Below are 23,935 nucleotides of genomic sequence, written 5' to 3'. Positions count from 1 at the left end.
GATAAGTTATCCAACATGCATTTATACATTCTAGATTTCTTCATTGGCATTTCTTTCTCTTCTAAATCTGCATTATGTAGATACATCACCTTCCATTACAGTTATATGCAAACAGCATAATAAACATAAGTAATTGGCATCCAATCCTTCCATAGTGCAGTATATTGTAAATAAGGAATTAATTTGTTTTCTTCTATTTGCTTTAAAATTAGAAATCCTTTCCTACTTTTTTCATTCTTGGTTTTATTTTCTAACTATGATTTGAGTTGTTGGGAGGTTTTTTTTCCATAGCAAATAAACTCCTCTTTTAAAAAAATCTATTGTATTTCTTTCATAACAGCTACTAATAAATAGGGTTTCACATGGTTCCTCATTGTCTATAGGTTTCACGTTGGGTTCTGTCAGAAAGAATGAGACTACATGGTTGCTTCATAACAGTGCAATTTTCACATGACTACACACTTGCCTTTCAGCTTCTCTTTCCTTTTCTGCTGTTTGCTTTTTTTACCATCAATTTGTAAACTCACAGTCCTGCGTTTCTCTAGGTTTAGCAGCTCTTGGAACAGCTCTTTCACATTGTGGTTCAACTTAGCAGAAGTCTCCATAAAGGCACACTTCCACTTCTTGGCCATGGCTTCTCCGTCACTGCTCTCCACCTCTCGGTTTTGGTTTTCATCACTTTTATTCCCCACTAACATAATTGGAATGCTTTCCACATCCCCTTTAATCTGACAGATTTGTTCATAGATGGGCTTGAGTTCTTCCAAGGACTGTCGGCTGGTGATTGAAAAAACCAAAATGAAAGCATGTCCTTTGGAAATAGACAGACGCTGCATGGCTGGAAACTGATGGCTCCCTGTAGTGTCGGTAATCTGCAAAGTGCATATGCTCTTATCACAGCTGATCACCTGCCTGTAGGTGTCTTCAATGGTAGGAATGTAGCTCTCTTTGAAAGTGCCTTTCACGAACCTCAAGACCAAGGAACTTTTGCCAACTCCTCCAGCTCCAAACACCACCACCCTGTAATCATTGCTTTGCTCAGGCATGCTTTTCACTGTATGTGATGCTCAACTAGGGGGAAAAAACCTAGGAAGGAAAATGTAACAAAATATTAATACAGCTTTCCATGGGGAAGATGCTTTATAACTTCTATGGTAAGAGACATGAGAAAATGACTGAAGTAATGGCATATCAATAATACATAATGACTCAAAAGGACTGATCATGGGTTATAGAGCAATTCATCTCAACATTGTTTCTAGATTCCAACCCAGTGCAGGTTGATAAAGCATGAAAATTACTGCTATTTTGTGCTTAACTGGTGGCCTTTGCAAATTGAATGCGTAACTTTAAGTCCAGTTACTAGTGGGCAAATGTACATAGCCCCATCTGTTTGACATCCTTGTTGACAGTCTGTCTACCAAGAGACTGAATTGACTAGGGAGCTGGAGCTACACTCTCACCCATAGAAGATGTACTTCAGGTCATTGTTGAAGCATATTGATGGGGAGACCAGTGTGTGTGAACTTATCCTTCTGCCCACGCTACACCTCCGCTGTGGATAGAGAATTTGTTTCCAGTGTGGTACAATTCATATCTTTCAGAAGCAAAACTTAAAACTAATGGATAAGTGCTAATATTTCATTAGTAGCACTAAGTGTTTCATAGTCTGCCTTTGGGGGTTTTCACCACTTTGGTTTTACCTCAAAAATATTGTTTTATTTCCTAAATGAGCATGCTCATTTAGAATTCAAGATTTATAATTCTGATTTTATCTATTGCACATTGTAATTTTGGCATGCTAATATTTCTCTACATTTACCAGAAAAGAATCATATTGTCAAATCTATCAAAGGGATGATAATGCACAGTATACTTGGTAGTGATTTCTCTGTCAACCTTGAAGTTCAGCAGGTTCAGCAAGATTACCTGTCACCAAAAATCTCTCCCTAAGCAATTAACTATAAATCTGGTCATAATAATAATAATGTATTCCATGTGTAAAGAGGGATCCAAGGTTTGGTTAACTAAGGTAGTTCCAGAATTAGAGAAAGTTTGGCTATAATCACGGGTTTATCTAAGGGCTAAATCTTGCTGACTTTGGAACTGACACAGTACCCATTTATAAAAAATGGAAAAATTCCCATTCACTTCGATGGGTGTTTGTCAGGCCCTGAATGATACAAAACTTCTCTGTATTTCAGTGAGACTTATGCAGGCATAAGGGCTGACAATTTGGACCTTAAAAGAGGAAGCAGAGAAGAAAGGAAAGCTAGTTCATAGTTTAATTGAGTTTGAGGCCAGAAAGGGACCCTTAGATCATGTAGTCTAACATCCTGTGTATTACAGGCCATTAAATTTCACCCAGTTACCCCTGCGTGGAGCCCAATAACTTGTTTGACTAAAGCATATAATCCAGAAAGGCATGTCTCTAAGACATCAAGAGATGGAGAATTTGCTCCTTATTTCCAATTTGAATGTCTGGCTTCGGTTTCCATTATTGGTTTTTGTTATCCCTTTGATCAAAAAATTGAAGAGCTCTTTTGGTACTTGGTATTTTTTCCCATGCAAGTAGACAAGTCACTTCTCAGTCTTCTCTTTGATAAATTAAACAGATGGAGCTCCTTAAGCTTCTCACTGCCAGGTACTTTCTCCGCTCTCAAATCATGTTTGAGAGGTTTTTTTCACCCTCTCCAATTTTTCAACATCATTTTAAAAATATATATGCTGTTCTGATATCCCCAGTATTCTAGTATTGGTCTCACCAATTTCACACACAGAGGTAAAATTGCCTCCCTATTCCTACTCACTACTCCCCTGTTTATACATCAAAAGATTGCATTAGCCCTGTTTGCCACAGCATTGCATTGGGAGCTCATGTTGAATTGCTTGCCCACTATGATTCATAACTCCTTTTCAGAGTCATGGCTTTCCCAGATACAGTCCCCCATTTTGTATGTCTGGCCTGCATACTTTGTTCCTAGATCTCTGAGCCTAGGGCTAGGTCCACACTACCCGCCTGATTTGGCGGTTAGAGATCAATCTTCTGGGATCGATTTATCGCGTCTCATCTGGACACGATAAATCAATCCCAGAAGCGCTCCCCCGTCGACTGCAGAACTCCTGCTCACCGAGAGGAGGAAGCGCTGTCGACGGGGGAGCTTGCCTACGCTGCGTGGACCGCAGTAAGTAAACTTAGTTCGATCTAGGAAACGTCGACTTCAGCTACGCTATTCTCGTAGCTGAAGTTGCGTTTCCTACATCGATCCCCCGCCCCAGTGTGGACCAAGCCCTAAGTCCCTATGGATGATGATTCTCTATTGGAAACTATTTTTTTGATATCTGTCAGCTATCCAGTTCTTAATCCATTTAACATGTGCTTTATTGATACTTTATCGTTCGAATTTTAAAAATCAGAATGTTGCGTGGTCCTAAGTCAAATGTATTAAGGAAGTCTGTTTATTACATCTACACAGTTACCTTTATTAACCAAATTTGTAATCTCAAAGAATGAAACCAGGTTTGTTTGAAAAGACCTATTTCTATAAAGCCAGGTTGACTGGTATTAATTATATTCCTCTCCTTTAATTCTTTATTAGTCAAAATCCCGCATCAGCTTTTCCACTGATGTTAGACTAATAAGCCTTTAGGTATTCAAGCCATCCTGTTTTCCCTTTTTTTAATAGTGGCAGAATGATAGCACTCTTCCAGTCCTCTGGAATTTCTCCATGTGTTTTCTTAAAAATTAAGATCAGTGGGCCAGAGACCTCCTCAGCCAGTTCTTTTAGGACTCTGGGGTGCAAATTATCTGGGTCTGCTGATTTTTAAAATGTTTATCCCTAGTAGATGTTGTTGTTTAACATCCTCCTTGGTTACTAATAGACTGGAAAGTACAAATGTGATCTAAGCACATTATCCTCCTCCTGCTTTCCAAATACAGAACAGAAATATTTATTGAACACTTCTTCTGTCTCTGGATCATTATTAACAGTTATACAATCTCCATTTAATAATGGACCTATACTACTTCTAAGATTTCTTGTGTTCCTAATATACTTTAAAAATCTCCTTATGTTCTTACTCCTGTTAGCCATGGACTTTTCCTCAATTAAAAAAAAAAATTGAGTTTGTTTAGTCTGGAAAAGAGAAGACTGAGAGGGGACAGGATAACAGTTTTCAAATACATAAAAGGCTGTTATAAGGAGGAGGGAGAAAAATTATTATTCTTAACTGCTGAGGATAGGACAAGAAGCAATGGGCTTCAATTGCAGCAAGGGAGGTTTAGGTTGGACATTAGGAAAATCTTCCTAACTGTCAGGGTGTTTAAGCACTGGAATAAATTGCCAAGGAGTTTGTGGAATCTTCATCATTGGAGATTTTTAAGAGCAGGTCTGTCAGGAATGCTCTAGATAATACTTAGTCCTGCCTTGAGAGCAGGAGACTGGACTAGATGAGATCTCAAAGTCCCTTCCAGTCCCATGATTCTATGTCTTCATCCTATTTTATCAATTATTTATACTTCATAACTTCTCATTTACATTGATTGCTATTCATTTCCCTTTTTTTCTATTTGTTATATATTGCTTTTTTATTTCTAATTACTGCCTTCACATTTCCACTGAACCAGGATGGGCTGTCAGTCAATGTTGTCTTCTTTCTTGATTGTGGAATTGTGGATTTTGGGCCATCTAGAACTCATGTTTTCAATTTTCATTAATATTTTCCTTCTAGTCAGTTTTTCCTCATATTTTTCCTCAGCTTTGGGAAATTAGCCCTTTTGGAGCTCTCTCTCTCTGTGTATACAATATGGATAAAATGTGTGTGTTACTGGTTGGAAGGGTCCTGTGTTTGCCCATATTGAATGTAATCAGGTGATGATCACTGGGTCCTAGGCAACCATAAACTTCCAGTACAGTGATTAATTCACTTCCATCTGTCATAATGAGTTTAGCCCTATTCATCAGTTTCCAAATAGAATTTTAGAGATGGAATTATATAAAACGTGTGCTTAGTGAATAACTTTGCTTTCATAGTCTTTCTGATCTAGAAGGGAACTAGAGAAGACATAGAAATTTTGATTCAGTGGTAGGACAGCCACGGAGTGGTTGCATGTTTAAGGAATAGGCAGCCCAGAAAGTACAAGATGATTCCAAGGACTGTTCTTGACCATGAAATAAAATGTAAATAACACACTAGTCAGACATGCAGATACACTTGCTGAGACACAAATACAGGTAACTGAGAGAGAGCAGAGACCATTCTGGGTATACACCTGTCATATTGAGTTGCATGCTTAAAACAAGCACATATGTCACTAATCGGGCAGGCACTTCTGCTTGCCAGCACCTTAATATTTTCAGAAGGTGGCACTTCAGTGGATGTAAATAAGTAACCAGATTCTGCAAGCACTCTGCAAATGGAATTCTTATTGGCTTCTCCAGTTCTGTAGTCTGCACTCACACGAATCATCCCATAGTCAATGAAGGCAAAGGTACTATTGACTCCCTTTTAGTGCCAAAGAATCTAAACAAAACTAAACATCTACCTTGGAGCACAAACATATGGGTAGATCTGAAGATTGTGGCCTTTATCATACTAGTGAAAATAGATCTACATATTTGTGCACGTAATTGTATGCTTAATTGTGCCTAACTGTACATTTATTATTTTAATATAGCCATATCTGGATAGTGTCTTTTTGCTGTATTAAAATCCATTAGAAAAAAGTCTAGCTGACAGGTTAAGGCAGAAAGGTAAAGAAAAGATACAGCAAATGGCCAAAACTATCTTAAAGTAGACCTCACTTGTGAGCAGTTATAAGCAGAGGTTTTCATGACCATTTGGTTGTTAAATAATAGGCAAAATTTCACCATATTTATCAGTGAACAGAAATTTCCATGACAAAAATGATATTTTTCTGCTCCTGTTTTCATGACAAAATAGTGAATTTTAAATTTTTTTTGCCCCAGGTGGAAACGTAACACTTTTAAAGGGAAAATGTAACAGCTAAAATAGTTTTTTTTTCTTACAACCCAAAGATTCTGTGCCTGTCAAAAGCATGTTTAATTCTAGTGGTGGATAAAAAAATGTTTTGTAAATATATGGGGCCTGATCCTCAGTGGGTTTAAATCATCATAGCGCCATTGAAGTCAAACCACAGCTCCACTGCCAATTCATGCCAGCTGAAGGTCTGGCAGAGGGATTGTTCATGCCATTTTTATCAGCAGAAAGAATATCTTCACAATGCTAATGACAATATAGTTGTATGTTAGAGCAGAAACTCAGCCAGGAGAAAATATTAACTCAAAATAACTTTTGTCTTTCTTCAGAGCATTTAAGTACAATACAAAGCTACTAGCGAAGTCACATCAGGTTGAGACATGGTGTATAGTGTGCAAGACCTAATGAAAGTAATTAAAATTCTCTCATGCATTTAGTTTGCCTGAAAAGACAGAAAACAAAATTGTTGCCTAAGTGTTTTGTCATATTCAGCTCCTGCTTTGATTAGCTACTATGGCAAGTTGCCTTGTTTTTAGAATTGTTTTTTGTTAATCCATATATTGATATCTACCATGTTTTAAAGTTTTTCTCCATGATTGCAACTCCATGCTCTCCAGGACGCTATTGGACAATGGATGTTAAGGTCTTTAAAAAATGTCTCTTTTATTTATTATTAATATACCTTTGCAAAGTGTAGATTTCATATGTATTTCAACTTTTTTGGAGCTAAACTTCTGTATAGTAAAGGAGGGGCATATCCTGGTGTCTGACATTAAGTGTAACAAAATCCTTCATGTGGTGATGTGAAGAGGGACTTCAAAGCTATGGTATGATTGTGCTTTGTTCAGATAATTTAAGTGGTGCAAAAAAATCATTAAGTCAATTGACCTGTGATTTCTCTGGGTTTTCTTAATGCCTGCTATGCAATATAGAATTTAGAATGACATGTATTCCAGGAACCTCTTAACGGTATTGCTGTGCATTCTCTTTGCCTGCAGCCATTCTACCTTATGCTGTCAGCTCTCACAAGCTAGTAAGCAGGATCAGCAAGAGGATTGAAAACCTCTAGATGCAGCAGGAAAGGGAGCCGGTGACTTTTTAGATGTCCTTCGAGCCAGTAGAGAATGACAGCGTGGTGAGAGGGGCACAATTTTTGGAGAGGTCATCTTTCAGATCAGATGACAAACAAAAACCCTGGTCATTAAAGATCCCCTGGTACTTTTCATAAGTACAGTTGTCAACCCCTATGTTCTCACCAATTCCAGCTTGAGTAATTACATTCTTTTGAGATATATTAATGCATGATTGGGATAACCACCGCAGCAGTGCTGGTGTTTGGGTGGAAAGAGCATGTGGTTAGGCACCCTGGGAATGGGAGGATTAGTATCTTTAAAAATGCATTAGGCTTTAGAGTTTTGCCATTGGTCAATATTTGTTAATTTTTCTTTAAAAAAGTGATAGGAGATCTCCCAAGCACATTTGTTTATGCAGGCACTCCTATGTATTATTCAATGGGCTAGGGAAAATACACAGGAGTGTTCATGTTCAGCTAAATTAAAGCCAGAGAATTCTACATTAACATCTTTAAGAATAATGGGCATGTTGTTTGATCAACTAATACCAAATCTTCTTTGTGTGTCCTAGAATTTAATAGCCTTTGATATTCTTGTTGGTGTATCATGGAGAGGAGGTAATGGTCAGATGGTTGGTGCCCACAAAGTATTGAGGTTATAGAAATAAAGAGAGAGTCTGTTCAAGTGATTTAGGTCCCAGGTCAGCAAAGCATTTAAGCAGTTGCAAAAGTGCTTTGCTGCATAGATATGGAAGTAAGTATGTGCTTACAAGTACTTTGTGAAATCAGAGCTATCACTTAGTCTGATTGAACATTGTTCCTGAATTCTGGGTATAAGGCATGCATTAGCAAAAAAGCTGGCAAGAGTGAAAAAAATATAATTAAAAAGGAAATCAGTGATTTTTGTCTAGGTTATTGGGTGCAGCGATTAGAAATTATGTGATTATTTCTGAATATGCTGGGTCATGTTGACCGAATGGTGTTCTATTATTGGACACTGGAAAGATCATCATTAGTTTGGGTTTAGAATTGCTTTGAAGTAGTCACTGGAAAAATTACCAAGTGTGTGGGATGAGGAAGGGAGTTACTAATTGGATCAGTGATTGGGTGGAGGTTTGTAGACCTTTTGTTCAGGGACCATGAGCAAAAGCAGGATTGGGGTTGGTCAGGGTTCATGATGAAAGGTAGTCACAATCAAATTGCAGTAAATGGGAGAGGCAATACTGACTAACTGGCTTGCGTGTGAATCCAGACAGGAGGTAGTAACATAATCTGGTTTCTCAGTGGACAGCATTAATTTCTATATAGGGAAATCAAAATGATACGGTTCTGGGCCCAAACATTCCATTTTCTGTCTGGGATGCTCTCTTCAATAATTTTTGCTTGGTTTTTGAGAATAAGTAATGTCTTCTACTCCACATATTTTATAAGATGCACAAACTCAAACTACTCAGAAGGCTTACCTATGTTCTGAATGCACACAATGCAAATTGAAAGGAAGGGGGTACAAAAGTTGCTTGAAGCTCACTTGTGAACTTCACTGATTTATGTGGTATTGGTCCCCCTGTATTAAGTTAGAGCAGCCAAAGGGTTGATAACAGCCCCTTGGGGTCAAAACCACAGGTAGAAATATGTGTATTTTGCAGGAGATTGGACTAGATGAGCAAAATCCCTTTAAATAAAACCTATGAATTGGAGTGGCCACACACACTCTTGTTCAGCTACCACCCATCTTCCTTGCCCTGCTACCAGCAAGGAAGGGGAGAACATAAAGCCTGTCCAAGCCACCAGAGCATCTCTCTTGAACTGGGATGATCTTTTCAGGCTGGATGCACTGGCTTTATAGCGGATTTCATCCACAATGCAAAATATAGTGGTTATACTGCAATGAAGAATCTGTCCCAAAATGTGCAAATAAAACAATGTTTTTTTAAAAACAGGAGCCTTACACTGCTGTCTCAAAGACAAACGAGCATTAAAAGGAGGCAGAACCCAGCAGCTATATCATCCATTGATTACAGAAGCTATGCTCTGATTTTGCAAAGTAACTGGCACGTTTTCAATGAACAGTCATTAATTTCTATGTTTTTTCAAGAATAAAATATCCACAGAACAATCAGTTCCAATTCATGACATTTCTCCTGAGGTTAGTTTAATTGTGTAGAAAAAAAGTTTGCACCTGTATGATTAAAAAAAGGTTGAAATAATATTCCAAATTAGTGTCTTTAAAATTGTTTGAACACCTATGAAATATTGTACAGAAGACATTTTTTGGGTGTGGTCCCTCAGTAAAATGAAAAAAGTATTCTAAATTGATATTGTTGTAATAATAAAATCTTGAGTAGTTATTAACCCAGGACCATGCCATTTGTGGTTATTGTTGTTACTTGTATTACCATATATTACCATCGCACCTAGGCGCTGCAGTCATGGACCAGGACCTCACTGTGCTAGGAGAGGTAAAACCACAGAACAAAAAGACAGTCCCTTCCCCAAAGAGCTCACAATCTAAGTGTAAGAGACAACACATGGAGAGAGATGGAAATACAAGGAAACAAAGATGATATTGGTCAGCATGATAGGCTGTGGTCTCAGCATACCAGCAGCCTATTTGTTGGCAATTTTTTATAGGCATTAAGGCAGAGGAGAGTTTTAAGGAGGGTTTTGAGGGAGGATAATGAGGTAGCTTTATGGATGTTTATGGGGAGCACCTCCTAAGCATGAGGGGTAGCGTAAGAGAAAATATGAAGGTGATTGTTTGAAAGTGGGCAATAGAGGCTGGCCTTGTGGGCTGACGAGAGGTGGGAGTCAACATCTTGATGGTGAATCAGAGATGATAGGTAGGGTGGGGTGAGGCCATGCAGGGTCTTGAAAGTGAAAACAAGCAGCTTTTGGCTGATGTGATAGAGAAAGGGGAGCCAATGGAGGGATTCAAAGAGAGGGGTGACATGGTCAAAGCAACAGTGTAGGAAAATGATTTTTGCTCCAACATTCTGGATGAATGTGAGCGGGGCAAGATTATGTTTGTCAAGGCCAGAGAGAAACATGTATCAGTAATTGAGACTCAAGATGATTATAGCCTGGACAAGAGTGTTAGCTGTGTGGATGGATAGTAAAAGCCATATCTTAGAGATCTTATGCTGAAAGAATTGGCAAGATTTAGACATAGTCTGGATGTAAAGACCAAGAGAGAGGTCCAAGTCAAAAATGATACTCATGTTATGAGCATGAGACTTAAAGATAAGGACATGTTTAAGTGCTTTGTTAGATTGTGACCAGAGTGCCCCATGCATTGGAGGATTGAGCACTATTGAAATGCATATGTAAATATGAACGGATTTCATAAAATGACAAAACCAAAAGGCAAACTAATATTATCCAGAATAATGAGTACCAGTCCAATATCTGTTTAACAAACCCCATGTTCATTTTTAGTTTCTGAAGCTGGTAAATTAAAAAAAAAAAAGATCTTTAATAGTTTTGGCTCTGATTTAGCTCAACTCAGGCTTAACTTTAACCACGAGACATCCTATTGATTTAATGGAACTACTCCTATTCTTAAAGTTACACACACATTTAAGTACCATGCTGAATCAGCACTTTAGTCCATTGAACACTTAGGGCCAAATCCTGCTTGCCTTTCTCTCAGGAGTAGTTCCAGTTAAACTGAAGTTGAGGTAAGTGAACAGGATTTGGCCCTTACAAAATCAAATACAATGCTGTTAAATTTATTTATTATATGCCAGTCTGTCAAATCCTTATTCAGTGGAAGTTTTGTCAGAGTAAGGACTGCAGGATTAGATTTTAGGCCCTGATCCTGCAAACACTTATGAATATGTGTAACTTTATGCATCTAGACAAATTGACTAGAGTGGGATAAATACCAAATATTGTGAAACTCATGATAAAAATCACAAGAATTGGCAACTATGTACTGTTATATATATATATATATACATACTTCAGACTACTTTCTTTTCCTTAGAGGGAATAGCAGAAAAACTACAAAAGTTTTGTTTATTCTAACCGCACAGTCCTTTAGTCCTGAATAGCTTAATTTTACTGTTACGACAAAAAACTATTGGTCCAAATCTTCACTGGAAGCAGAATAGTTAGAGATAGGACTACAGGATTTGGTTCATTCTTATGAAAAAAACATAACAAATTTTATCTTCTATTGCTAGGAAGATAGTGATGACTATCATGAACACTGGGCCAGTTTCTGATACCGTTACTCTTGTTGAATAGAACCTTACTCCAGAATAGTCCCATTAAAGTCAATTATACTATCTGTGTCATAAAGTATTGGAACCTGGCCTATTGTCTTAATATCTGAATTTCACAAGATAAAACCCCTGGACAAAATACCAAACAATCAATGCAGTGATTTAAACTAGATTTTGAAGCTGTTTGTAAAACAAGGATTTAAGAGAAGATCTGGGTATAATTTGTAGACTGTTGTATAGCAATAATGGGTTTCTGAAGGGGTTTCTAATTGTTCATACAAATCTATTCTCTGCCAAACTGCAGGAGTGAACCGGCAAAGTTGAATTTGTTTTATAAGTTTATATTTTTCTTTACTTTAAAGCAAACACTTTCAACATTTATTTTCAAAACCCACAACTTTTCCTTTTGACATCTCCTGAATTTCAGAAGACTGAAGACTATTTGTTTACTAAAAATAAAAGAATAATAAAAACCGGTTTATTAGTTTAGACTTTGAGTGGTTTCTCTGTGTTTCAGGTAAATATTGTATATGTATGTTTCATTATATTTTTTCTCATTTCGGCCAACGTTACCAAGAAAGAAGACACATGAATTAAGAGCAAAATAGTATCATTAAGACTAAAGGATAAGTAAATATAAATAAGTAAATTAAATATTTATATATAAAAAATCTTTTCCCAGTTATTCTCTGTTGAATTTTTCAATGTTTGGTTGAAGGAATTTGACAGATTTTAAGGAGACCATCTTTCTCCATTGGGACTTATTTTTAATATAACAATATTTCAGTTATCAGCTGTAGCTGATATTTGACTGTTGAAATTACCGACTTTTTCAAATAAGATAAAAACCTAGTTAGACTTGCTTGGAGAAGAAAAACATACAATTACATTATTTTATTTTTATCTCAACTGCGCATGACATTGATTTTTAAGTCAGAGTTACTGAACATTAAATGGAAGCACCTTGTACAACCCAGAAATGGATTTGCCTTTTGCATGCTGTTGCCTTGCTGCACATCCATCTTAAAGCAGGAATACAAAAAGATGCAAGCACTTCAGTGCCACCGATCCAGTCTCAACCAGAAACTATCCCATTAGCTGCAATAACTATTAGGTAGGCAGCATTTCACTGCTACAGGGTTTGGCAGCACTCCCACCCTTTAGGAAATCTGGGAGATTGATCTCTGTTACATCAGTTTTCCTCTGGTGTTAAATTAATTTGCTCCAGAGGAGCTGCTCCTGACTTTCATTGTGTGAGAGGAAAATTAGAGTCTTCATGTCACTAGTATAAGTTTCTTCGTCCTCATTTTAAGGTGCTGATGAACTTTGCTCTTCTCTTTTTCTTTACATCTTATTCAAGCGTTGTATAAGATCTGGGAAAGGGATTATTGTTTGGATTTTTTTTTTAATTATCTCAAACAGAACAGGTTCAATTTAGATTTAAAGACATGTTTTCACCTGGAAGTTCTTATTTGCTGTCTTTACAGTAATTAGAGTAAGATAATTTAATTGGTCCCTAATTGCATGTGAAACTTTGCTATAACCCCAGAAAACAGCTGTTTGCTGACCCCATTTTTTTTCTTGCTATGCTGAAACTGAAGGTAACCAAACAGACTGAATTTGTTTTTTAAAAGGTGACATTTTGCTGTGGACGAAGTGCCTTTTACTAGAATGTGTGTTTAAAAAGAAAGAGAAAGGGGGGGGGAGTCTATATTTCTAACATCATGTAACAGCCTTCACAAATGCACAGTGGTTGTTTTTCCTCGTGGATCTAGTCTGTAACATTGATGCTTGCTTAATTAAAGCACCATGAAAAGTATTAAAAGAAAAAAATCTGGAGAACTGAATAGTATGTCAATATACGGTAAAGGCAGTAAACTATTGGACCAAATCGTCTGACGTGAGTGCAGTTCCGACTAAAGTGTGTAAATACTGTGATGCATATATGCAAATTGGGGCTGAAGTGCACAAATGTGTACACTGATTTTAGAAGTTTCGCCCCTACTGCAAAAACATTCATGGAGATGCACAGTAAAATACAAACAAATACAGTATAATAAAATGATGCCCCTTTTGAATTATAAACACACACAACACACACAATGAAGCGTCTTGTTAAAAATAAACTGATGGGGAGCGAATAAATAGAGACCCTCAAATGGTCATTGTAAAATCACATTTGAACAAGAAAATAGTAAGGTGCTTTTTAAAAGGGTGCTGGGAGGAAACGAAAGAGATTTCAATGGGGAATGCATTCCGCATCATACCACAACAAAATTGTGGTCATCTGCTAGCTTTGGACACAATGGTGGGACCTTCAAATGGTCAGATGTGTCTGAGCACAAATATTTCTCACACAAAGTTCAATGAGCAGACAGGTCTTGAATGTATAGCCAGAGCCAAAACCAACAAAAGCTTTAAAAACAAGCAGTACCAATTCATATTTGAATACACTACTTTAAAGAATAGAAATGAAGAGAATACAGGTCAGATGTAATATAATCATGATAGCTCAAACTGGTGAGCAGTCATGCTACTGAACAAATTCCAAATGTTGGTGCATCTTTGCTGAGAGGTCTTTGAAGAGATTATTACAGTGATTGAGCCTCAGGGTCACAAAGGCATGCATTTCTGCTGTTAGACCATCTTGGAATAAACAAAAGTGCAGTATAACTGGGGGAAAATCACTTCGGTTCTTGGCTTTCAATGCAGAGGACATGATTAAAAGTGATACCAAGGTTCTTAATCTTTGTGGCCACACGCCTACACAAATAGGGACACAAAGAAGAGACCTCCTGCTATCAACAACATCTACTGAACAGTAAGACTTCTGTCTTCCTAGGGTTGAGGATAAAATAGCTGGACGTATCATTCAAATGTTTTCCCAGACTTTAGGATTCTGTAGGGCAATAGATGTACAGCTGAACCACTGAAATTCTCCTGTGGTTAGAAGTGACCACATACAATGGGAGATAGGATGGAATCTTGTGATATCACTCATTTAACAATCCTTAGCAATGACACACCTGTCAGTCCCCAAGGACTGCTTAATAAAATGCAGTAAATGTAACTGGAACCCTGGGTGGCAGTTCCCTACACCCCAGAAAAAGCCGTCAATCAGTGAAGAAACACCAAAATGGCCAGTTGACCCAAATCTACAAACCGTAGGATCTGTAAATACTTTTGATTCAGTGAAATCTGTAAACCCTGGCAAAGGTAGCCATAAAGATCAACCATAAAAGTTTCATTTATCATTTCATGATATCTATGTGTGTGTATGTATATATATAGTGTGCATACATGGACTATATATATAGTTTGTGTATATACATATAGGCAAATAAATATTTAATGCATATAACTGTGTGTATGTGTGTGTATTTAAAAAAATACTTTTAAGGATATTACTTAAATCTTGTTGCTCTATCCTGAACTCACACACCATTGTGATTGTGTATTTCAGCATATATAGCAGCCCACATTTTACAGAGAAAAAGCAATAAGAGTAAGGTGAGCTGTTGAGTAAAAATAAAAATAGTCAGCCTGCGAGAGGAATACTCAAGAGTTGTCTAAAATTTAGTTCTATTGCTTTAGGAAAAGAGAAAATCTTTTTTATTATTTGATTCATTCTCAACATTTCCCCCTCCCCGTTTCCATCATATATGGTTAAATGTCTTCATTTAAACTAGAGCAACATCTTTTTAACCAATGGGTTGCATAAGTGTAAATGAGGGCAGAATTTAGCCCATCATATTTGAATGAAAATCTTTTTCAAATGTTGTTACAAAGCTATTACTGATATCCCAGTACACTAAGAAATATTTTTCCACAGATGGCCAGTACTCTTGTCACCAGCTCTGGTCTTTTTTCCCCCAACCATTACTTATAACATAACATGTCATCTGCATGAGACATGCAGTTAGGACAAAATCTTGCAATCTTCACTCAAGCAAAATTCCCATTGACTTCAGTGGGACTTTTGCCTCAGGAAGGACTGCTGGATTTGGCTAAGAAAAAAAAAACACCTACTGTTAATACATAGCTAATGTTTCTTATACAATGCTGAGTAGAAAAATTATTTAAGAAGATTACCTGAGAAGGAACACAACTCCGTCAAATGCTCTTCAGTTTTTGCCTGTCATAGTACCAGCAGTACAGCCTTTCTGTTGTGGGTTTTCTCCGAGAGAAAGCTGTCTGTTTTTAAATAAAGGAGCTGTAACTCAGCCGGCTGCTTCTCTCTTGTGTCTTGTTGGTTGCTGCTGTCTGATCCTTGTTCTGTTGCCTGTGCTCTTGCTGCTCTGGTCCTAGTCTAGTGTGCGTCTCTCTCTCGCTCTCTCGCTCTCTGTGTGCCTGGGCCGTGGTTAATGCTTTTGTTGGCTTGGTTGCAATCTCCCTCCAGACACACACACGCTCTGCTCTCAGAGATGGACTGATTTCAGCTTCAGCTGCTGCTGGTACCTAAATGGCGACTGCAAAGCTCATCTAAGCTTTTAAGTGCCACCTACTGAGTAACAGTGGAACATATATATGTTTTTAAGGGTTGGAATTTTCTGGTCACTTTACCAATTGCAATGTTATTTGTACAATTAGTCTTGCATTTAATTATTTTAGTTCCTCCAAACATTTAGTATTCTGTAATTTTAAAACTGCTGTATGTATTTAGCTATGCACAAACACCTCCCTGTCTCTAAGTAGCTAAATATGGAGCAAGCACTTTCCTTTTAGCTTTATAAAGCTCGCCAAGCTATGCTTGGACGTGTCCTCAGCTGGTGTAAATCAGTGTAGCACTATTCAGGTCACCTGAGCTGTGCTGATCTACATCAGGTGAGGAACTGGCCGCTTACGGCAAAGCTTTATTGGAAAAATGCAATAAAATAATGTATTGTAAATGAAATAAAAATCACTTTTTGGTCTAATGAGCTAACTCAGCCTTGCAAAATTCCACTCACTTGAAGCAAGTGAGGCTTTTTGCTTGTTTGTTTTGGGGATTTTGGGCGGACGAGTAAAATAGTTTCATTTTTCTTTATGAAGTGTCACCATATTAAAATGAATGAATAGATTTTAGGCCTGCACTGGTAAATCTTCATGATTAGTTGTGAAAATCTGATCTAAAGGCTATCACTCTCTTTCACTTCTATACTAATAAAATGCCCATTTTAGCATTCAAAAGAATTTTTTGTTCAGGGCCAAATCCCAGGCCCCACTGCAAAAGCCACCAAAAAAGCAGGCTGTCTGTGCAGTTTGGGGGGTAGGAACCTCTCCATAACCCAGCGTCAGGGCTTGGAGCACCAGTATATTCTACCCTCAACCCTTCATTCAGAGCTTGTGATATGTAGGTGTGTGAAGTCTTGAAAGAACTGGCCTTGTGCCCATCCCTCCAATGAATGATGCCTGTGAATGTGCCGCTGTGGAGCACTGGTTCTGCAGGGTGCAGGTGGTGCTAAGTACACTGGAGCAACCTTTCTATGCTACGTCTGCCCCTCACAATGGGTCTGCAGGTGTTTAGTTTTCAGGCCTTACATGCCTGCTGAAGAGGGCAAAAGGTAAACTCACTGTGGCTGCACTGGCTGGTCTGATGTTTGGAATTCAATGACATTTATTTCGTGAGGTTTTGTTTTGCTTATTTTCAGCATGACTCCATGATTAATCTTAATGGGCACCAGCTGAACACAGATATGAAAGGTTTTTCCAGTAGATGTGTGTGTCACAGTAGAGATATAACCAGATTATGGCCATTTTAATGTGCCTAGAGGAAGCAATCTGCACCGGATATAGGGTTGGTACAGATAACTTCCTACCTCCTTCCCCCACCTGCTTCCTGACAAGAAATTGTGACTCTGAGCCCCAGTGGTATTAGAGTAACCATCTCAGCAATAAGCACCCTTCCATAGCTAAGTGTCGTACTCTAGGAGCTTTATAATACAGCGAGTCAACCTGGACTTTCAGTTCCACTGGTGCAATCCTGCCATAGTGTGAGAGTGGAATTTGGCCCTGTATGCTTGAATCAGACAGAGACGTGTATAGTACTTCTCCAGATTCAGCTTGGCTGTTTCTGTATTGGCATGCAGGCACAGCCTGTAATAAATAATTTTCCAGTTTACATATCTGAATTGTGATCCTGCTGTCATTGAAATCAATGGGAATTTGGCCATTCACTTCAAAGGGAGAAAGAGCAGGAGCAGGCTCTTTGTGAGCTATGACTTTCTGTGAGTTTTTTGCACATTCAAACTTCAATCACGGCTTGGAGATTTAACTGTTGAACTACATTTCAGTGGATTTTTTTTCTAATCAGAGTCATTTGCTTTTAAGAAAATGTCCTTTTTTTTAGATGCCCATTCTTTTCAATTTATTTCATGTCCAAAATATTCCCTTGGTCGATGTGTGTGATTCTCCCCTACCCAAAAAATTAATCTTTCCTTTGGAGATGATTGATAAGTCCCTATACTGACATGCATGGGTTCTTGTCCTGGAATCCTTACTCAGGCTACATCCCTATTGAAATTATTAGGAGATTTGCCTGTATATACTTGGGCCATTAATCTTTGTACTGAAAGGGATACCATGTGTGACAAAGTGTCCATCCCACACAAACCCTGAGTGTATTAATGTGGACCAGAAGGGGCCAATTAATTTTATACGATGCAGCTGGAGCAAAGCCAGGGATTGATAAGCACTAATTGCACATGAAACCCAGCTGGGGGAGGAGCTGGAATAGGGAATATAAAAACCAGGAAGTGACAGCAGAAAGAGCTACTGGTACAAGAATATGTAGCTTAGGGCAGGAAAGAATATATAAGGAGAATAGATGAAAATGTAGTGCTTATAGGCAAAAATAAATTTACAACATTAATGATAGAAGTGATTAATTGCACTTTACAGACAGGGAAGATTGAAAAAATTAAAATTATAACGAAAGCAGCAGAAAAGTATTTGCATATAGGTAATCTCTCAATAGACCGCATTCAACACAATTTTAAATGGAAGTATTAGTGTTGTTTAAACATCATGGTTCTAACAGTTTTTTGCTAGAATGCACATAGTTTAATAAGACATGGTCAGGAATGAAAGAAAACTGTTTTTGAAATGGAAGACAAACCTGACATGATATATCTACAAGAAACATGGTTAGTGAGAAAACGTAGTTTAGACTTCCAGGATATGATGAATCAGACGTGATAGCGAAATATCAAGAGGTGAAGGGCTCTGTATATTTATAAAGAGAAGGTCTTAGTTATGTTGAAATAGATGTATAGAACTTAAGTGTTGAGTACAACACTGAGATTCTTCTGCAGAATAATAGTACCTTTATACGAATTTATATTGTTTACAACCCATGTGAAAAACTAGACAATCCAGAATTGGAGGAGTTAGTTAAGGATGTCAAAGGCCCATGTATTATTTGTGGAGACCTTAATAACCTTAATGAATTGTAGGGAAGCAGGAAAACTGATTATAATGGCAAACAGTTCATTGACATGCATAAACTGGTAATGCTCAATAGTGAAGCACCTACTAGCTTTAATTAGGTGGATGGATGGAACCTTTTCATGTTTAGATCTGAGAATTGCAACAAGCAATATAGCAAGTAAATACAGCTGGGAAATCTATAAAGAAAACGGAATGGGAAGTGATCACTTCTCTGTGCCAATTACATATCACGGCCAAGGTAATGTTGAAAACACTGAAGGAATTCATACCTGGAGCCTTAGAAAAGCAACTGGGGACTCTTAAGAGTAAGTGTGCTGAATATCTAAATACCAATTGTATAAGTGATAATTTAGAGGAATTTCATGATAATATAATAAAGGGAGTTGTAGCGGCAGTCAACCTAGCTATAAGCAAGATGTCAAATTGCCACAAACTCAGAAATCCAGTTTCCTCATGGAATTAATATCGTAAAGAAAGAAATAAGGTATACAAACAATCAAAAAGTACAATGAATAGCAAGGACTTAATGAGCTATAAAAATGTAAAGCAGTGGCACAACGAATTATTAAAAAGGCAAAGAAAGAGTTGGAGGAAATATTGTGGAAAATGGACAAAGATTTCAACACTTCAGATATATATATATATATATAAACAAGTTAAAAGAATAAAATGGCATATGGAGTTAAAACAAATTTATATCTGGTCTTATAGTAAATGATAAAGTTGAAAACTCTAACTTAGGAAAAGCAGACATTTTAGCAAGAGTTTCAAAAAGATAGTAGTGACACAAATCAAAGTAAAGAGTTTTGTGAACAAAAAAAGTATGTTTGCTGAAGAAAACTGAGCTCCTACAGGGCTGGATAGAATATAAGATGATGTACTGAATGAAAATTTCAGCATACAGGAACTCAGAAAGGCTATAGACAAAAGTAAAAATACAGCCTGAGGTAAAGAGAGCATATGTAATGCAATGCTTAAGCACCTACCAGCATTTTAATGAAATTATATAATAAAATATAGGGAAAAGCATACTACTCACAGTATGGAAGCAAGCAGTGGATATACCAATAGGAAAACCTGGCAAATTATGTGCAAGACTTGATGCATATAGACCTATTACCCTCACACAATGTGTGGGCAAAATTATGGAAAGAATCATAAATGAGCGATAAGTAGCATAGTAGGAAAAAATGAAATTATAAACTGTGTACAAAATGGTTTCAGGAAAGAAGATGCACAGTTGATCATATTGTAAGAGTAGAAAGAGAAATACAAAAAGCCATGAGGAACAGAGAGTTTGATAGCTATCTTTTTGGATTTTGCAAAAGAGTATATGTCATCATATGGAAGGAAGGCTTGCTGTACAAACTGTCTACAACTGGAATAAGAGGAAGAATGTTCTGGTGTGTAAGACTTCTGAAGTGATAGAACCATAGAAGACAGGGTGGGGGCAATTTTGTCTAATATTTATAAACTTACCAATGGCACTCCAGGGGGGAGTGTTATCAGCCCAATCCTGTTTAACATGATTAATGGTGCCCCAGAGAACATACAGGCAGGAACAGGTATTACCCCATTGCAGATGACTGGTATGCAGGTTAATGAGGCACTCAGCGGGAATTCAGAATGGGAAAATACTCAGGGATTGAAATTCTCACTGACTAAAACAAAAGGAATTATCTTCACAAAAAGGAAGATTGGGAAAGAAAACAACTTATATCTTTATACAGAAAAAAGGCAGGTAGTTCAAAATTTTGCATTCTTAGGAATTGTGTTTGATAAACTACCTTGGAAGGGTCATATAGATAATATCAAGACTAAATGTAAAGATAGGATGAATCTGCTTAAAAGTATTGCAGGAAGAATTGGAGTGCACATAAGAACATGTTGCTGATGCTGTATAGGACATCAATAAGACTAGCTATAAATTATGGATGCCAAGTCTTTAATTCAGCTTCTAAATCAACACTTAAAAAATCAGAGCCAATCCAAGCCCAAACTCTGCAAATCGCATGCGGAATAAGTATTATGACACCATTTTGTGTGCTGCAGGTAGCAACTGGAGAAATGGCTATAAATTTAAGGATGAAAGTGTTAGATTTAACCTTTTGGGCTATAGTTAATAGAAACAGTGAAGACAAGAGCACTAAATGAATATACAAGGATTGCTGGGAATTAAGTAAACAAGAAGTAACTGGGTGCCATGAACTTCTGCATGCTATCAGAGTCAACAGGTGGGTAAAATACTTGGGTGAAAATGAAGGACTGGAAGAAATTAAAATCTTTAGTAATGGAAAATCAAACTACAGCTAGACAGTTGTCTCTCTAGTTGTGGATTTGGAATTATGTGATTAAACAAAGGGAAGAGCAGGACCGTCAAATATGATTAAGATTTATGAGCTTATACATGGCAAATGAGGTCAGCATTGTCAAAACTATACTGATGGCTCTAGAGGTGATGACATAAGTAGAGTGGGAACGGCTTTTCGTATCCTTGAATTTGGAATTAAGAGATCTATGAAGCTATCTAATTTTGTGGTCATTATGACAGCTGAATTGATGGGCATACCATTGGCACTGACCTGGATAAGGTATGTCCAACTGTGACTGCTATCCTATCTGACTCTTTATCAGGTATAACGGTAATCAGAAAGGGAGCCTCAGAAAGCCAGAATGACTTAATCAATGAAATACTGTTCTTAACTACGGAGATAGTACAATTAGGTGTACATATAGTAACAGTGTGGATTCCGGCGCATGTCAGGATACAGGGCAATGAAATGGCAGATGCAAAAAATGCCTTAAAAAATGAGGGTGCTGATATAGAGATCCTTCTGAGTAAATAGAACTTAAGAAGAAATGGCAAGAACTTTGGACCAAGTTTCTATGAATTATGTCCTAAATTGGAGGATAATGGTATACTTAATAGATGTGAGAAAGGAAGTGAAGTAACTATATTTAGAGTGCTAATAAGACACTGTGACCTGAACGGTTACTTATATTTACTAAATAAGCACAAAGACAGGTTGCGTGACACATGAAAAGTCCAAGAAAGAGTTGAGCAGCTGCTGTGGCAATGAAGGGAGCAAGATTCTGTATGAAAAATGGAGATGCCTTACAGTGAAAGTGTATAGCCTGAAAATATTGATGAGAGTACTGGGAAGGTGGGATCACATTTAAAAAGCATTACTTTGCTTTTTTAAGGATCCAGGACTGCATCAGAGGATATCGACTTTTACAGATGCAAAAATTGCAGTAGGTGGTGGTCATAGCATCACAGGCTGAGGCTGCTGTGCCATCATATGATAGGAAAAGAAAAAGAAGAGGCTGCAGGAGGACGTCTGCAGTTACGCCATAGAGGGAAAAGGTGTTGGCTAGACCAAGGAGTTATAGTCAGGAGGAGAGTAAGCCCTGGGGCCTTGCCTTGGATTAGGGAGTCTTATAAGAGAGCTAGAGCAGTGAATCAGCCAGGGGAATGGAAGAAGCTCTGAGGGTAAACCCAGTGATAGGCAAAAAGAGAGAGGTGGGGTAGGAAGGAGCTCAGGCAACAGCAACAGAATCTGAGACTGAGCATACCTAGCTTCCTAGTCATAGGGTCCCAGGGCTGGAACCTGGAATAGCAGGAGGGCCTGGGTTGCCCTACCAGCAACAGTAAAAGTGGCACGGGACCTGGAGACATGCAATGGAAGACCATCTGAGGAAGCATCCGGACAGTTTGTCCAATGGGACTTTATTATCATGAAGGGTGGGACTTTATAGTGACTTGGCCAGAGGGTCAAGTCATGAAGAGGGAGTGTCCCAATTCATGGACAGAGAAAAGGGCCACAACATGAGCAACCAATGGTTGGGGGGCACCAGATGAGGTGAGAGCTAATTTTCAGACCAAGACACAAGAAGGCACACCTGCAGTGAGTGGAACACCTGCATACTATGTGATAACATTTATCTATTGGGTCCTTGCAGGGGAGAAAGGAGTCACAATGGGCCAAATTCTGCTCTCAATCATACTCATGCAGTCCCACTGAGTTCGGGGGAGGTTGCTGAGGTGTCTAGGAGGACAGAACTTGCTCAGTGTTTGTAAAGAACATTCAGAATCTCAGGCACACATCACCACATAATAATTAAAAATACTTCATTAGTATAAATGTCCTACTGCAAATGTCACAAACCTAAATCCTGGTCAGCAGCGTACAAGCTGGTAGTTGGAGGGTAGGAATTCTCCCTCTAGTTTGTGGTGCAGGCTGGACTGGTCTGAACAGCTCCACATGCTCTTTGTGTGGACGGGGAAGACCAGGTCTGCACAGCTGCAAAGAGAACCTGTGTGGTCACAGTGTCTGGATTTGCTCCTTAATGCCTAACCTAAAGCCTTTTTTTAAATTTACTAAGACTACGGGAATGGTGAAGGGAACAGCTGCCTTCTTCACTCTAGTGCACAGTGTTTTGTTTTTAAAATTCATGCTTCATATAACACTGACCTAGTTCTGTTCTTCATTTTAAAGAATACCCCAAAAGGCACCAAGCAATATTGCTGTGAAATTTTAAAATATGTACATGTACATCTCATTCATTTCCAATTGACAGGGAGGCTTTAGGAGGCAGAGACACAAAGCCCTGGGAGAATCTTACTATTAAAAGCCTCAGACACAGAGGAAAGTCTTACGCAATCTGTGTGATCACTGTGCTGCTGAAAGCATAAACATTGTACTCCTGATTTAGAGAGCGAACTCAGGGAACAAGTGACCTGCTTAGAAAAATGTGGGCTGTCTAAAGCCTGTGCACACATTTAGAGAGTCAAACATGCAAGGTCCTGATAAAAGAGAGAGCTTCTTGGTCAACACTGAATCCATGTTACGTGTACGCTATGTAAAAATGAGCATATCTCCAGCTGGCTCTTGGGATCACAGTAGATAGAGCTTGAAAACACCCATTAAATCATTTGTCCGCCTAGTAAGGCAGGACAAAATTCCCACATAGAAGAGGCATCAGATATCAAATTTTACATTCAGTTTTGTCTTGGGTGAGTGCATGAGGGAGAAGAATAGGGTACAGAAAGCTACACCGCCCTCACCAGCTCTATGCTGCTAGTCCAACTCCGCAGGAGCTGACAGAGTTGCCATTGGTGCTCGGAGCACTAGTAAATACACCGAGCGATACTCCACTGGGGCCTGATTTAAATCCCATTGAAGTCAATAGAAATGCTTTGAATCAG

The 23,935-nt window shown here is 38.2% G+C and overlaps 1 protein-coding gene across 1 annotated transcript; it reads right to left on the bottom strand.

The window, feature by feature from the left end:
* Positions 1–241: 241 nt before the first annotated feature.
* Positions 242–15,797, bottom strand: DIRAS2 (DIRAS family GTPase 2). Its single transcript, XM_005307652.4, has 2 exons — positions 15,391–15,797; positions 242–1,086 (listed from the first exon to the last, which is right to left on the bottom strand). The coding sequence occupies exon 2, from the start codon at positions 1,044–1,046 to the stop codon at positions 447–449; it is 600 nt and encodes a 199-aa protein (XP_005307709.1). The 5' UTR covers positions 1,047–1,086; positions 15,391–15,797; the 3' UTR covers positions 242–446.
* Positions 15,798–23,935: the final 8,138 nt, after the last annotated feature.

The sequence above is a fragment of the Chrysemys picta genome, chromosome 6, assembly GCF_011386835.1.
Source record: "Chrysemys picta bellii isolate R12L10 chromosome 6, ASM1138683v2, whole genome shotgun sequence".
NCBI classification, from domain to species: Eukaryota; Metazoa; Chordata; order Testudines; family Emydidae; genus Chrysemys; species Chrysemys picta.
Note: the sequence above shows the minus strand (reverse complement) of the source record. Positions and strands in the feature narration are given on the sequence as shown.

Coding starts and splice junctions, on each gene's coding strand:
- DIRAS2 (XM_005307652.4), bottom strand. CDS start 1,046: ATGCCTGAGCAAAGCAATGATTACAGGGTGGTGGTGTTTGGAGCTGGA.